The sequence below is a fragment of the Seriola dumerili genome, unplaced genomic scaffold (genome assembly GCF_002260705.1).
Source record: "Seriola dumerili isolate Sdu_G_001 unplaced genomic scaffold, Sdu_1.0 BDQW01000012.1, whole genome shotgun sequence".
Taxonomy (NCBI): Eukaryota; Metazoa; Chordata; class Actinopteri; order Carangiformes; family Carangidae; genus Seriola; species Seriola dumerili.
Window position 1 is genome coordinate 2,079,444 of NW_019174267.1, and position 15,000 is coordinate 2,094,443.

At 41.7% G+C, this 15,000-nt stretch overlaps 1 protein-coding gene and 1 long non-coding RNA gene across 2 annotated transcripts; one reads left to right on the forward strand and one right to left on the reverse strand.

The window, feature by feature from the left end:
* The first annotated feature begins 3,623 nt into the window (after nucleotides 1-3,623).
* On the forward strand, nucleotides 3,624-6,381 carry LOC111225379. The gene is made up of 3 exons (XR_002665266.1): nucleotides 3,624-3,656; nucleotides 4,485-4,527; nucleotides 6,296-6,381. It is a non-coding gene; the product is annotated as an uncharacterized LOC111225379 (long non-coding RNA).
* Nucleotides 6,382-6,451: 70 nt separating this feature from the next.
* Nucleotides 6,452-14,147, reverse strand: LOC111225372 (galanin receptor type 1-like). Its single transcript, XM_022750201.1, has 3 exons — nucleotides 13,181-14,147; nucleotides 8,650-8,715; nucleotides 6,452-6,795 (listed from the first exon to the last, which is right to left on the reverse strand). Exons 1-3 carry the CDS (start codon nucleotides 13,895-13,897, stop codon nucleotides 6,478-6,480), a joined length of 1,101 nt encoding a protein of 366 aa, XP_022605922.1. The 5' UTR covers nucleotides 13,898-14,147; the 3' UTR covers nucleotides 6,452-6,477.
* Nucleotides 14,148-15,000: the final 853 nt, after the last annotated feature.

The window sequence follows — 15,000 nt, forward strand, 5'->3', positions numbered from 1 at the left end:
AGGAGGAGGAGGAGGCAGACCCCTGCTGGAGGGCCCAGGCTGCTCCTCCAGGACATTGAAGTTAAAGGGCTGTCCTTGTCTCACCTGGACCAATGATACACCCTTTGCTGAAGGGAGAGTCTGGCCAGCACCTGGAACACACAGACAAACACAGACTGTTTTAGGATTTCCAGCTTTCATTAAAAGATAAATCACAGAACAGATTCCAACACACCAACAGCTTCATGACAAACTCTTACCACTGAGTCCTCAATTCAATTCAAAGAGCTGGATGTTGGTCTGAGCCATCAACCTGGAGCCGGCCAGCACTGCCTCTCTGCTGCCACATGATCCTTGAGAATGAATGACCAGCGAGTCCTCACGATCCCTCTGGACCACGTGGCCACCTGGTGAAGACGGCCTCCACCAGGCGGCTAACACTGGCCCAGTTTGCAGGGCCCGAGTTCAGTCCAAGAAGACAGCTGAAAGATAATCAGAGAGCAGTGTGTGTTAATATAGATCTGATATTCATTAGAGGAGACACTGATATCTGAAGTGAATCTCACCTCTGGAGACTCTCCTTCCCAGGACAGGAGGTGGTCTTCCCCTCGCTGCCTTGAACTGTCACCTGGGCTGCCTCTCCTGGTCTCTGGGAGGGAAGACAACTCGCTCTTCCTCCTGCTCTGTCTGGCAGGTGTGACCAGGAGCTTGGAAGTACTTGGCACTGGCTTGAGGAAAAAGGTTTTGGATCAAAAATGAATTTTATGTTTGCATGAAATGATAATACACAATATACTTAATCACAAGCTCTGAGACACACGCATGTACCTGGGATGAAGTGGTTAATGAATCTGGGCAAAATGGGCAAATACAAACATTTGATCGTCACAAATAGAATGTAAGTATAAGGGAAAGCATGTAGGAGCTGCATTTAAGGCTATGTAATTTATTTCTATTCACAGGACATATTAATTATTTAGAATGAATTATTGATTAAAAACAATTAATTTTATTTGTTGCAGTACATGTGTGCCCTCCTCAGGTGGTGAGGGCGGGGCTTAACCTTTAAGTTTTGAAGGTTGAGGTGAGACGAGGGATTGACAACCGGAAGCAGCGATACTGTCATTGACCGCAGCAACATCAAGATTGTTGGACACATAGGAAATGTCATATTTTGCCTTACTTTTTTGTTTTTCATGTTGACAATAAATTCAATTAATCTCAGAACAACACGGCTCACTGGATCTTTTATGATTGCACGTCAAACACCCTGCTCCCACCACCAAGTTAAAAGATAAATAGGACAAGTTAAAGGACAGACTCAACTGCAGGCTTTTGGCCACTACAAAGCATGATTGTATTTTATAATCCAAGCATAGATTTATATGCTGTAAAAGCAAATCAAAATGTTTTGTATGCTGCAAATGTGTCAATATCAGTCAAGTTAAGCTAAATGTCTTTGTTTTAACTAGGTGTCAAAACTGTAAGTTGGTTTGCAATGTGGACAAAGAACATGTAGCTTTACTTTTAAATGTCAGCTTTGGTGGTTGTGCTGTAAAGGTGCAATATAAGATGTGGCTAGAACTTTAGTTTAAAATGTTCAAAAAATGAATTAACTCTATCAACAGTGTGTGAATCAGCCACAGTGATGATGTCATGATCAAGACCTCCATCTGTTGTATTTCAGAGTTATCTACTGAAATGCGCATGCGCACCAGCCAGCCCCGACCTGTCCTGTGTTGTAATACCACTTTGTGACACTAGACGCTGTGTGAGTCAGTGGTGCGTCAAGTCTGCCCTCAGTCCCACGAAGAAGAACAACTTCCGGCAGCGCTTGACGTCAGCGTCACAGAAACACAGGAATGGCTGAACCTCTTAAAAGACGATATTCATCTGCATCCCGAAGGACCGCTCCCGACAAGAAACCACGTTCAACGGCAAAGAAAAGAAGCGACACGAGTAAATCTCGATGTGGCTTTCCACCGCTGGAGACGGCTCCTGAGAGGAAAGAGATGCGGTTTGATGCCGAGCTCGCAACTTTCCTGTTAGCCTGGTGAGTAGCATCAATGCTAGCTCTTAGCTAAAAGTATAATCAGTGCAACGACCGACAAACATTTCAGGTGGTGATATTGACGTTGTCGACAGACGTTTTAGCGGTTAGTAGGATTGTGTCTGTTGCTCTCGGCTGTTGTACAGCTAGTGACGTCAGTAACTCTAGGCTCATTTTGTAACTGATGACTGTAACTTGAGATTGTATGGACCCAGTAGACCGAGTGAATACACGTAGATCGGTTCACCATGTTGTAACCACTTTACATTACTGTTAGGAGATCAGCCATGATTGAAAGTGAACTAGGTCTTTACATTTCTCAGGAGATTTCAGCGTCCCTCTGTCTTTATCAGGACCTAAGCCAGTGCAGATACAGTACCGCCTCCACCCGTCTCACCAACGGCAGAGAGTCCAGACAGTGAGGAGGGTCTAGGTGAGTAACATGCTATCATTCACTTTTAACAGTAAGACTTGTCTATACCACTGTGATTAAATCAGACCCACAGTGTATACATGTTCATACTGCTGATTCTTAACAATGAATATACCACTGCCTATATTGTTATGTATTTTACAGTATATCCATATTTTTTGATTATATTGTGGGTACATTGATTTCTTATAACACCTCTAGTTGTTTACCCTTCTTTTCCTTGCATTTATCTCATAATATAATACTGTATGTATTTTTGCATATTCATATCTATGCTCATTGTTAGAAAGCCTATGTTGTTATATGCTGTTGCTTGTTCATGGTTATCAGTCATTCATTATGTATCATTCACTGATAGTTTGTTTTCATTGTGAATTGTAATGTTCCACGTCATTGAATGCACCAGAGCTGTACTGACGCCCCTTGAATGCACCACCTGTCGTGTGTGCTGCGGTGTCGTGAAAGCTAGTTAGTTTCCCACTCCATGTGGCTGTTGATTGCTGGAGGGTTTTCCCTGGCCTGTAGGGGTCTTTTACCTGCATTTCATCGATTTATTGCTGTGTGTAAATGACAAAAGGTGAGTTGGAAGATGTTATATTATAGATTAAGTACTAGACTGTATATTTGTTCACTTTGTGTTTGAGCTGAGTTGGGCGCCATGTGGGGCCGTGTGCTGGAATGCTAGTGATGCTAGTAAGCTAATTTATGTTGCTTACATTAATACATTTGAATTGTCAATACATTTGTTAGTTAATACAGTCCTTTCTGTAATATTGATTGTATGATTATGTCTTTATGTTGAAGTATTTTAATTGCATTGCGTTTGCTGTATTAATAGCCTTTATTTGTTTGTATTATTATTACAGACCAGCAGAATAAATCAGTCATAACTGAACCGGAAGTCCGTCTCTGTGTTCTCTAATCGGGACACACATCTGTACCTTCTCGCTCTAAACCAGCTAATTTCCTGGAGACCCCACTCTCCGTTTTACTCATAATTTATTATACACACAACAGGCCTAACATGTTTGAATATAAAGAACTTGTATGATCTAAACAAATTGTCCTGTCACATGTTTGTCTGTATCAGGACCAGAAGTCCAGTCTAATCTTCACCAGTGATGGACCAGCACCTGCCTTTTCTTCTGCATCTGGCCTCATCAATCATCAACCACATTACATCAACACCTTGAGGTATGATCCCTGCACATGACAGATGTTGTCTATACTGTGATCTTTTGCACATCCCCTAATCAATACCTTTTGCACATCTTGCCCAGCTGGAGTTTTGTCATTCTAAATCACATTTGTACATAGTTGTGTAGTATCATTTCCATTGTTTTATTTTCTTATATATGTATCTATGTATATTTATATTTGAGTGTTGTAGTATTTTACCTTTTTATTGTTATTTCCTATGTATACGTTAATTGGATACTACACCAAGCCAAATATCTTGCAAGTGAAAACCTACCTGGCAATAAACCTTATTTTCTGAGTCTGCCTTTGTGATGATGTCATCATCCCTTCCTCATGCTGCTATAGCCTGCAAAGGACCATCCATGTGTCCTGCAGTATCCCCTTTCCTTCATAAATCTGCAAGTGTATGGAGGTTACAAGTTGAATTTAGATCCTATTTTCACCTGAATTTAAATTCTACTTGTAACCTCAGTGTCACACACTTGCAGGAATTTTGAGCATCAAGTTTTACAGTTTTGTGCTTTGTATGTGTACACAGACTCTGACAGAAGCTTTTCCTCTTTCAGTGTCTTTGTGTTGCCTCACCACTAATGGCATTTGTTCAGATTTAAATCTTTCTTTTTTTCTTTTTTTTTTTCTTTTTTACAAATAGAAATCTTTTCTATACATGGACAAATTCCCAGAGTAAAGTACATGTGCTATTTGTTCAGATGTATTAATAAGTCTCGTTTTTATTACAGTGTATGCTAAATGAGGGTTAAATGGAGGATTGATGCATCTTTTATGTATTTAAGTCCTTAGAATGCTTCATTTTCTCCTCAGGCCAGATCCACATCTTATCATCCCCCGAAACCAGGTAGAAATGGTAAGTCATATGTATATAGGCTCAAATTAGGGTCAAAATGATTTTGATCTTGTTAATTGACCTTAACAAATAATTCCAATGTTTCTAGTTGAAAATCAACATTTGTTAACCTGTAAAATAAATCTCCACAACAAGTTTCTGCATGTGGAAAAATTGTGCTTGTGTAGAAGAGATTTGTATTTCTCAAAAAGTCTAAATTGAAACTATGAACAAATGATCAGTTTGAGGTTAAACAAAGACGTATAAAAGGAAGAAATGGTTCTGTCAACATCTGTGTCCTGATACAGAGAAGTAAGCTGTAAAATGCGGTGCCCTAAAATTCTCACACACTGAAGTTACAAGGGTCAAAATTGGCACTTGTCAGTGTCACACACTGAGAGTGTTGCACTCTGGATCTCTGTACACAGACATCCATAAAAGCATTTCTTCTTTCCCTGTGTCTTTGTTTAACCTCACCACTGAGCATTTGCATTGATTCACATTCTTCTTAAACAAATACAAATCTTGTCTCCAAACACTATTATTATTATTTTCCCCACATGCACAAAGTTGAATATCTTATGCAGATTCATTTTACAGATCAATCACAGTCTTCTCCCATGTTCTGCTCAACTGGAAACTGTCGGTCCACTTCCTGTCTGCTGCTACTGGAACACACACACACACACACACACACACACACACAACCTCACCACAAACCTCACACACAATGTTTGAACCAGCTGACCTTCAACCCACACACACACCTCAACCACACACATACACACCTCACACCACCTCACACACCTCAACAACACACACCACCTCACACACACACACACACACACACACACACACACACACACACACACACACACACACCTCACACACCTCACACACACACCTCCACACACACCTCACACACACCACCTCACACCACCTTTCACACACCCACACACACCTCACACACCCACCCCACACACACACATACACACACACCTCACACACCTCACACACACACCTCTCACACACACACACACCTCACACCTCACACACACATACACACACACACCTCACACACACATACACACACACACACCTCACACTCACACACACACACACACCTTTTGTTTGTGCTACACTGCTAAACTTGGTACAGTGAAATGACACTGCATATGGATTCAAAAAATCTTTTAAAGCTATGATCATTTTTATAATATATTATTTTATATTTATGGAACACAACTATAAATTATTGATCAGTCTCTAAATCAATCAAAGAACAAGCAAATTAAATCTTCAAATAATCTAATACATTTTCATTATCAAATATAAATGAATAAATACAAAAGACACAAGGTTCCACAACACCCCGAGAGAGGGGGCCTAGACCTGAACATGTTGTCCATGTCCGGTGAAAACTATGAAGCAAACACAGAACAAACAGAACATAAAACATAATACAATATCTTCAACATATTAAATCAAACATGCTCGGCTTGTACTGACCCGTGTCTGCAGGTTTTATATTTCTCAGATCAACTGAGGGAAAATTCCACTTCGAAACAAATGAAACTGCAGCTACTGTCCATTTCTCAAAAGATGATAAAACTGTTCTTGGACCAATTTATTAGAAAAAAAAAAAGATTTTTCATATCAACTTGACTTTAAAACTGTGAAAGGGGCTGATTCCTGGTTTTCACAGAACAGCAGTGATTTGTGAAAGTTTCTGTTTCCACTGGTAAATCTGATGTTAACGAATCTCTCTCTTCTGCTCTTCTAAACCCAGACAAAGCTGTCCACAGACACTGTCCTCAGCCAATCACTTGCTGTGGTGTTGTCATGTGACCCACCTACTGCTGAAGAGGAACTGCATCAGCCTCTGATCTGTTTGGACACAGCCCTCACTCCTGTTTCCTCTGGAGGAAATCAATGTGTTCTCGTCATTTATCTGATCACTCCCCAAGTCCTTCATATGTTGGTGGTGGATTGCGTGGTGGAGAAGTTCTCCATGCGGAAACGAACCACCTTGCCTTGGGGCGGTGGTGGGTACAGGAAATGGCAGGTGAAGACCTGGCGGCAGGCCTTGCGGAAGTTTTCGGACAGGAAGGCGTAGAGAATGGGATTAACGCAGGAGTTTCCGTAGGACAGGCAGTGAGAGATAATACGAAAGGCAAAGGAGGCGTCGTTCAAGGGGAAGTTGCCAAACTCCACCCACATGGCGATGATGTGGTGGGGCGTCCAGCAGATGGTGAAGGCGGTGACGACCAGAAGGACCGTCTGAGCCGTCTGCAGGGGAACAGAGAAGAAACGTCAGTCTGAATCTCCAGGGTGTGTTCAAGGACCAGAGGAATGTTTAACATTATTGCATACCTGAACACTGCAAACACTTCCATTCTTATAAAATGAAATCACAGACACTCCCCAACATACTCTACAGACACTCTACAGACTGCTTCCTGAAGCCTCCACCAGTTTATTCTCTGTTAGCAGCTTCCACTGTGTTGTGTTGTCCTCACTGTGACTCATCTCCAAACTCAACACATCCAACTTTTAATAATTATATTTATATTTTACACAATTATAATTTAACTTCCTCCCACAGTTCTGGAACCAACTGCTCCACTTATTTATAAAGTCTGAGTTCACATGGAGCCTGACTAAAGCTTCCACCCAGCAGCAGAGAGACCGGGCCTGGTCTGAGAGAGAGAGACAGGGTCCAGTCTAAGTGAAGTCCTGTTAGTCAGCGCTGTCTCAATGCAACAGACAGATGGACCCAGAGAAGTTCCAGATCCCTGTGTGGACAGGTGATCTGCAGGTGGAACTGTCAGCCGATGGAGGATGACAGATGACTCAGCTTTATAATCCAAACAAAGCGAGGAGGGCAGCAGGTAGACAGGCTCTGTCCACTTCAGGTCTACAGAGACTGAACGACTGGAGCTGAGAACACTTCAAAATAAAATGTCTCTGAAGAGGAGCTCTCAGTCTCTGTCTGTCTGTCTCTCTCTCTACCTCTCTGTTTGTCTGTCTCTCTGCCTGTCTGTCTGTCTGTCTCTCTGCCTGTCTGTCTGTCTCTCTGCCTGTGTGTGTGTATCTCTCCCCTGTTTCTGTCTGTCTGTCTCTCTCTCCTGTCTCTCCGTCTGTCTATCTCTCTGTCTCTCGCTCTCTCTCTTGCCTGTCTGTCTGTCTCTCTTTGCCTCTCTCTCTCCTGTCTGTCTGTCTATCTCTGCCTCTCCTATCTGTCTGTCCCTCTCTCTTTCCTGTCTGTCTGTGTGTCTGTTTCTCTCTCCGTCTCTCCTGTCTGTCTGTCCGTCTATCTCTGTCTCTCCTGTCTATCTGTCCCTGTCTCTCTCTTTCCTGTCTGTCTCTCTGTCTCTCCTGTCTGTCCATCTGTAATTATAAACATTGACAAATGATTGATCGATTATAGATTATCACAATATTTGACATATTTCGCAGCTATCACTGCACATTGACTTTTCCCGCCACATAGATAGCAGTTTCTGAAGATCGGGGAGGTGGATAACCTCAGGATATATATGATTTATTTTTTCAAAGAAATCCTTATATTTGTCACAATATAATAGTAAGTGAGATTCTGTCTCAACTTGTCTGTACATTGTCAGCATTTACCTTAGTTTTCATCAGTCACGGTGGTCAGGTACTCTGCCACGATGTACTCTCTGTTTGTCTCTCTTTCTCTCCTGTCTGTCTGTCAGGATCCAGGTGACGTGCGTCTCAGTCTGGATGTTCTAGTTTCGACTCCTCAGACTCTCGGAGAATCTCTTCTATTCTTAGTCCTCTGTCTAAATATTTACCCAGCAACCCTTGTTCTTGCACTGACCCAGAGCAGCAGATCCTCAAACTGATCTGTGATCTGCTGCTGCAGGACGTCTGCACACTGTTGGCTGTTGGCCCGGGTGGGGGTGGGGGCACAGTAACTGATTCAGAGTTCAAACAATCGTGATCAAAAGAAGATTGATCAGTGAAACGTTTTAGAAACTTTAAAGGAGGAGGAGGACATGAAGTCAGGAAGTGAGGAGGAGTCAGGGAGAGAAAACAAAGACTGGACTGAAGAGTGAGGAGGGAGGAGCAGGGTGGAGCAGGAGAGGAGAAGGAGGGAGAGGAGGAGGAAAACTGCACCTTTCTTTTGGAGCGCTCAGACTTCTTTGACATGTTCTTCATTTTTTTATGAAGATGAAACAAAACCTGAAAAAACAAACAGTTACAGACAGTTACAGACCGACAGTTACAGACAGTTAGACAGACAGTTGCAGTTACAGACACTTTGACAGTTAGTTACAGACAGACGGTTACATACAGACAGTTACAGTTAGACCGACAGTTAGACAGTTAGAAAGACAGTTACAGACAGTTAGACGGACAGTTAGTTACAGACAGTTAAAGACAGTTAGACAGTTACATACAGTTAGACATACAGTTACAGACAGTTACAGACAGACAGTTAAAGACAGACAGTTATGGACAGACAGTTAGTTACAGACAGTTATGGACAGACAGTTACAGCTACAGACAGTTAAAGACAGAGTTACAGACAGTTGGACATACAGTTACAGACAGACAGTTACAGTTAAAGACAGAGAGTTAGAGACAGTTACAGAAAGTTACACACAGTTACAGTTACACACAGTTACAGTTACAGACGGTTACAGTTACAGACAGTTACAGTTACGGACAGACAGTTACAGACTTACAGACAGTTACGGACAGACAGTTACAGCTACAGACAATTAAAGACAGCGTTACAGACAGTTAGACATACAGTTAAAGACAGAGTTACAGACAGTTACAGTTAAAGACAGTTACACACAATTACAGTTACAGACAGACAGTTACAGACAGTTGCAGACGGTTACAGTTGCAGACAGACAGTTACGGACAGACAGTTACAGTTACAGACTTACAGACAGACAGACAGTTACGGACAGACAGTTACACACAGTTACAGTTACACACAGACAGTTACAGACGGTTACAGTTACAGTTACAGACAGTTACGGACAGACAGTTACAGACAGACGGACAGTTAGTTACAGACAGACAGTTACATACAGTTAGACATACAGTTACAGACAGACAGACAGACAGTTATGGACAGACAGTTAGTTACAGACAGTTATGGACAGACAGTTAAAGACAGTTACAGACAGTTACAGACAGACAGTTACAGTTAAAGACAGAGAGTTACAGACAGTTACAGTTAGAGACAGTTACAGACAGTTACACACAGTTACAGTTACACACAGTTACAGTTACAGACAGTTACAGTTACGGACAGACAGTTACAGACTTACAGACAGTTACGGACAGACCGTTACAGACAGACAGTGACAGACAGTTACAGACAGACAGACAGTTAAAGACAGACAGTTAGTTACAGACAGTTACGGACAGACAGTTACAGCTACAGACAGTTAAAGACAGCGTTACAGACAGTTAGACATACAGTTAAAGACAGAGTTACAGACAGTTACAGTTAAAGACAGACAGTTACAGACAGACAGTTGCAGACGGTTACAGTTGCAGACAGACAGTTACAGTTACGGACAGACAGTTACAGACTTACAGTTACACACAGACAGTTACAGATGGTTACAGTTACAGACAGTTGCAGACAGACAGTTACAGTTATGGACAGACAGTTACAGACTTACAGACAGTTACGGACAGATGGACAGTTAGTTACAGACAGTCAAAGACAGTTAGACAGTTACATACAGTTACAGACAGTTACAGACAGACAGTTACAGACAGACAGTTACAGACAGACAGACAGTTACGGACAGACAGTTAGTTACAGACAGTTACGGACAGACAGTTACAGACAGTTACGGACAGACAGTTACAGCTACAGACAGTTAAAGACAGCGTTACAGTTAGACATACAGTTAAAGACAGAGTTGCAGACAGTTACAGTTAAAGACAGTTACAGACAGTTACAGTTACAGATAGACAGTTACAGACAGTTACAGACGGTTACAGTTACAGACAGTTACAGTTACAGACAGTTACAGACTTACAGACAGACAGTTACGGACAGACAGTTACAGACAGACAGTTACGGACAGACAGTTACAGACAGTTACAGAAAGTTACAGTTACGGACAGTTACGGACAGACAGTTACAGGCAGACAGTTACAGTTATAGACAGTTAAAGACAGAATTACAGACAGTTAGACATACAGTTACAGTTACAGACAGACAATTACAGTTAAAGACAGAGTTACAGACAGTTACAGTTACAGACAGTTACAGTTACAGAGAGTTACAGTTAAAGACAGTTACAGACAGACAGTTAAAGACAGACAGCTACAGACAGTTACAGTTGCAGCCAGACAGTTACAGTCAGTTACAGATTGTTATGGACAGTTACAGACAGTTGCAGACAGACAGTTACAGTTACAGACAGTTACAGATTGTTATGGACAGTTACAGACAGTTACGGACAGACAGTTACAGAAAGTTACGGACAGACAGTTACAGAAAGTTACGGACAGACAGTTACAGTTACACACAGTTACAGACAGACAGTTATGGACAGACAGTTAAAGTTACAGACAGTTACTTACAGACAGTTACAGACAGTTAAAGACAGTTACGGACAGACAGTTACAGACAGTTACAGTTATAGACAGTTAAACAGTTACAGACAGACAGCTGCAGTTACAGACAGTTAAAGACAGAGTTACAGACAGTTAGACATACAGTTACAGTTACAGACGGTTACAGTTAAAGACAGTTGCAGACAGACAGACAGTTACGGACAGACAGTTACAGACAGACAGTTACAGAAAGTTACGGACAGACAGTTACAGACAGTTACAGTTACAGACAGTTATAGACAGACAGTTACAGTTACGGGCAGACAGTTACAGACATATAGAGACAGACAGTTACAGACAGTTGCAGACAGTTACGGGCAGACAGTTACAGTTACAGACAGTTATAGACAGACAGTTAAAGACAGTTACAGACAGACAGTTACGGGCAGACAGTTACAGACAGACAGTTACAGACAGTTACAGTTATAGACAGTTAAACAGTTACAGACAGACAGTTACAGTTAAAGACAGAGTTACAGACAGTTACAGTTAAAGACATTTACAGACAGTTACACACAGTTACAGTTTCAGACAGACAGTTACAGACAGACGGAGAGTTAAAGACAGACAGTTACAGACAGTTACAGTTGCAGACAGACAGACAGTTACAGACAGACAATTACAGATAGTTACAGTTACAGACAGTTACGGGCAGACAGTTACAGACAGTTACAGATAGTTACAGTTACAGACAGTTACGGGCAGACAGTTAGAGACAGACAGTTACAGTTACAGGCAGTTACAGTTAAAGACAGTTACAGACAGACAGTTATGGGCAGACAGTTACAGACAGACAGTTACAGTTATAGACAGTTAAACAGTTATAGTTAGACACCGCCACCTTGTGATCGAAGTTCTTATGGTTATTTTTTATTGATTTAAATCAATATTAAAGGAACTGAAGGACTTGAGTAAAGTGATTATCATTCCTGGGGATTTTGACTTAAACTCATCAGACAATAATATGATAATAACAATATATCATTTTAATCACAAATTGACCTGGTTGAGCAAAAAGACCAGTCACCAGGAAGGATAATAAAATATTTTATTACAGGAATCTTTGATCACAATCTAATACTCATCTCTCATAAAGTGAATAAACAAACACATGACTCATTTCTAAATGACAACATTTAAAAATTCAAAAAGGACATGGATACTGAGCTGAGCTCCACATTCAGTATCAGTAACGCAGACATCTACTGTTAAAACATTTATGTAGATATAAAACAAATAATATAGAGTAAACATTAAGGTGTCTAAAAGACATGAAAGACTGACTGAGCAGATATCGAATCTTTTAAAACAAAGGGATTATGATCTAAAAACAGCTACAGAGTCAATACTGAAAAAAATCTTAGGAATAAAATTATTAGTTTATTATTAGTCTTATATTTAAAACTAGAGGAAATATGCATTTTCTCATTGATGTCATGACTGGGATGGAAAAGAAGAGTCTTCAGTAACAACAGCAACATCCTTTAATAGCTGTTTAATCAGTCGGTTGAACACATGACATTCAGATCAGAAGACATGTCTTCATGTCTACATGTCTTCATGTCTTCACATGGTTAGATGAATGTTTGACCTGCAGACTGAGTTTTTATTTTTAGTCTAAAAAAATTCAACATGTAGCCTAGCCTTACAGGACTGTTGCCATGGAGACAGAAATGAAATATTTCATGTTTATTAGAACTGATCATATTTAGATGATGAACATTTTTTTCTGTTAGAAAGAACATTGTCAGATATTAAGTTTCACTTAGAAAAAAAAATCTGGGTTTGTGATTTAAAATTAAACAAAACATCGGAACACTTGAACTTCCGTGTTTTATCATTGTTAATATTTCAACATCTCAACCTGCGTTAGAACTGAAACCCACTCCAACCCTGTGTCACTCTGGGGATATTTCGTGTTGAAAGTTGTCGGCGGTGTTGGTCTGCGCGCTCTAGCCACGGGTTTTTACGCACAGCTGATATGATGAGTAGGACTTGGTTTGCGCCCTTTGGTCCCTGTGCTCTGTGATTACCGGAGTGGTGGACTCACCTTGGTGTAGCAGCAGCTGATGAGCAGCAGCGGCAGGACGTATCCGATCATCAGCACCGTCACTTTGTAGCTGTGCCTGGAGACTCCGGACCATTTCTCCCAGCAGAAGGTGCTGTTCGGGGCAGTGGGGTGGTTGGTGAGGACCTGGTGCTGGGCCACCGGCACCGAGCACACCAGTGACAGCGTCCAGATAACGCACACCCCGACCAGCGCGTTCCTGCGGCTCCGGACGCACGGAGACTTCTTGGAGTGCACCACGGCGATGTAGCGGTCCACGGACATCGCGACCAGCGTGAAGATGCTGACCAGCATGCTGACGGTGGAGAAGTAGTGTCCGAACTTACAGACAAAGCCTCCGAACACCCACTCCGGCAGGGAGTAGATGGTGGCCTGGAAGGGGACGCAGAACAGGAGGAAGCTCAGGTCCGCCACGCTCAGGTTCAGGATGAAGATGTTGGTCGGGCTGCCTGAGCGCCTCCCCCCTCCTCCCGCACCGCCGCCCCCTCCGCTGCTGTACCTCACCTTCCCGATCACCACCATCACCAAAGAGTTCCCCACCACCCCCACCACGAAGATCAGCCCGAACACCACCGGCACGATCACCGCCTCCGGCCCGGACCCGCCGTCCTCCGCCGCACCGCCGCTGCGCGCCGCCTCGGACCGGTTGGACTCTAGGTGTTCAGCCCAGCCGGAGGAGCTGTTTCCCGGCTGCAGCATGTTGGAGCTCCGGGCGCTGGAGGGTTAGAGAGGAAGACAGTGACGGACTGACTGAAAGACCAGTTCCATGATCCAGGTCAAACACGTCCAGCAGCGGAGTCCGGACTCTAGACTCCTGGAAACACGGCAAGTTGACGGAGACATTAAATACTGCTTCCTGTCAGGGACTGTCAAAGTAAACTGCTGGATCTGGATCCAGTTTTCTCACTTCTCATCTGTGAAAAAGGATGGAGGGAAATTACACTGTCATTGATTCACAGACATGAATAAAGTTTTGATGAAAAACTTCAAATAAAAACAGATTTACTCATATAACATCTTCAGTCAGAGCTCAGTGTGAAAAACAGTTAAAAAGTGTGTTTAATAATATTTTTAGTGATCTGAATATTTTTTACAGACGTGTCATTTTTCTTTTTTCTAAACTCATGCTGACCAATCAGGTTTATTTTGTAGACAGTTGCTTGAACTTCCTGTTCAGCTGTATCTGTGTAGTCAGTGGCAGTCTGAAGTCTCCTGATAAGAAACTGTGACATGGTTTTATTACAGTTGATATTCACTTTATTAACAATGAAGCTGGTTTGAACTGAAGAACTGCGTCTGTCACATGATATGAAGTTAAGGTGATCAATAAATAATCATCAGTTACTGCAGTTAGTACAGTTACTATAGTTACTATAGTTAGTACAGTTAGTGTTGTTACTATAGTTAGTACAGTTACTATTGTTACTACAGTTAGTACAATTACTACAGTCACTATAGTTACTACAGTTAGTGTATTTAGTACAGTTACTACAGTTAGTACAGTTACTATGGTTACTATATTTAGTACAGTTATTGTTACTACAGTTAGTACAGTTACTACAGTTAGTGTAGTTAGTACAGTTACTATTGTTACTACAGTTAGTACAGTTACTATAGTTACTACAGTTATTGTTATTACAGTTAGTACAGTTATTGTTACTACAGTTAGTACAATTACTATAGTTAGTACAGTTACTACAGTTACTATAGTTAGTATAGTTAGTACAGTTACTAATGTTGGTACAGCTACTATAGTTAGTACAGTTACTATAGTTAGTACAGTTATTGTTGGTACAGCTACT

Excerpts from the sequence above, each read along its gene's own strand:
- LOC111225372 (XM_022750201.1), bottom strand. The coding sequence starts at position 13,897 with ATGCTGCAGCCGGGAAACAGCTCCTCCGGCTGGGCTGAACACCTAGAG. Across the intron at positions 8,716-13,180 it reads TCAGCTGCTGCTACACCAAG|GTTTTGTTTCATCTTCATAA; the intron begins GTGAGTCCACCA and ends TTGTTTTTTCAG. Across the intron at positions 6,796-8,649 it reads CTGAGCGCTCCAAAAGAAAG|ACGGCTCAGACGGTCCTTCT; the intron begins GTGCAGTTTTCC and ends GTTCCCCTGCAG.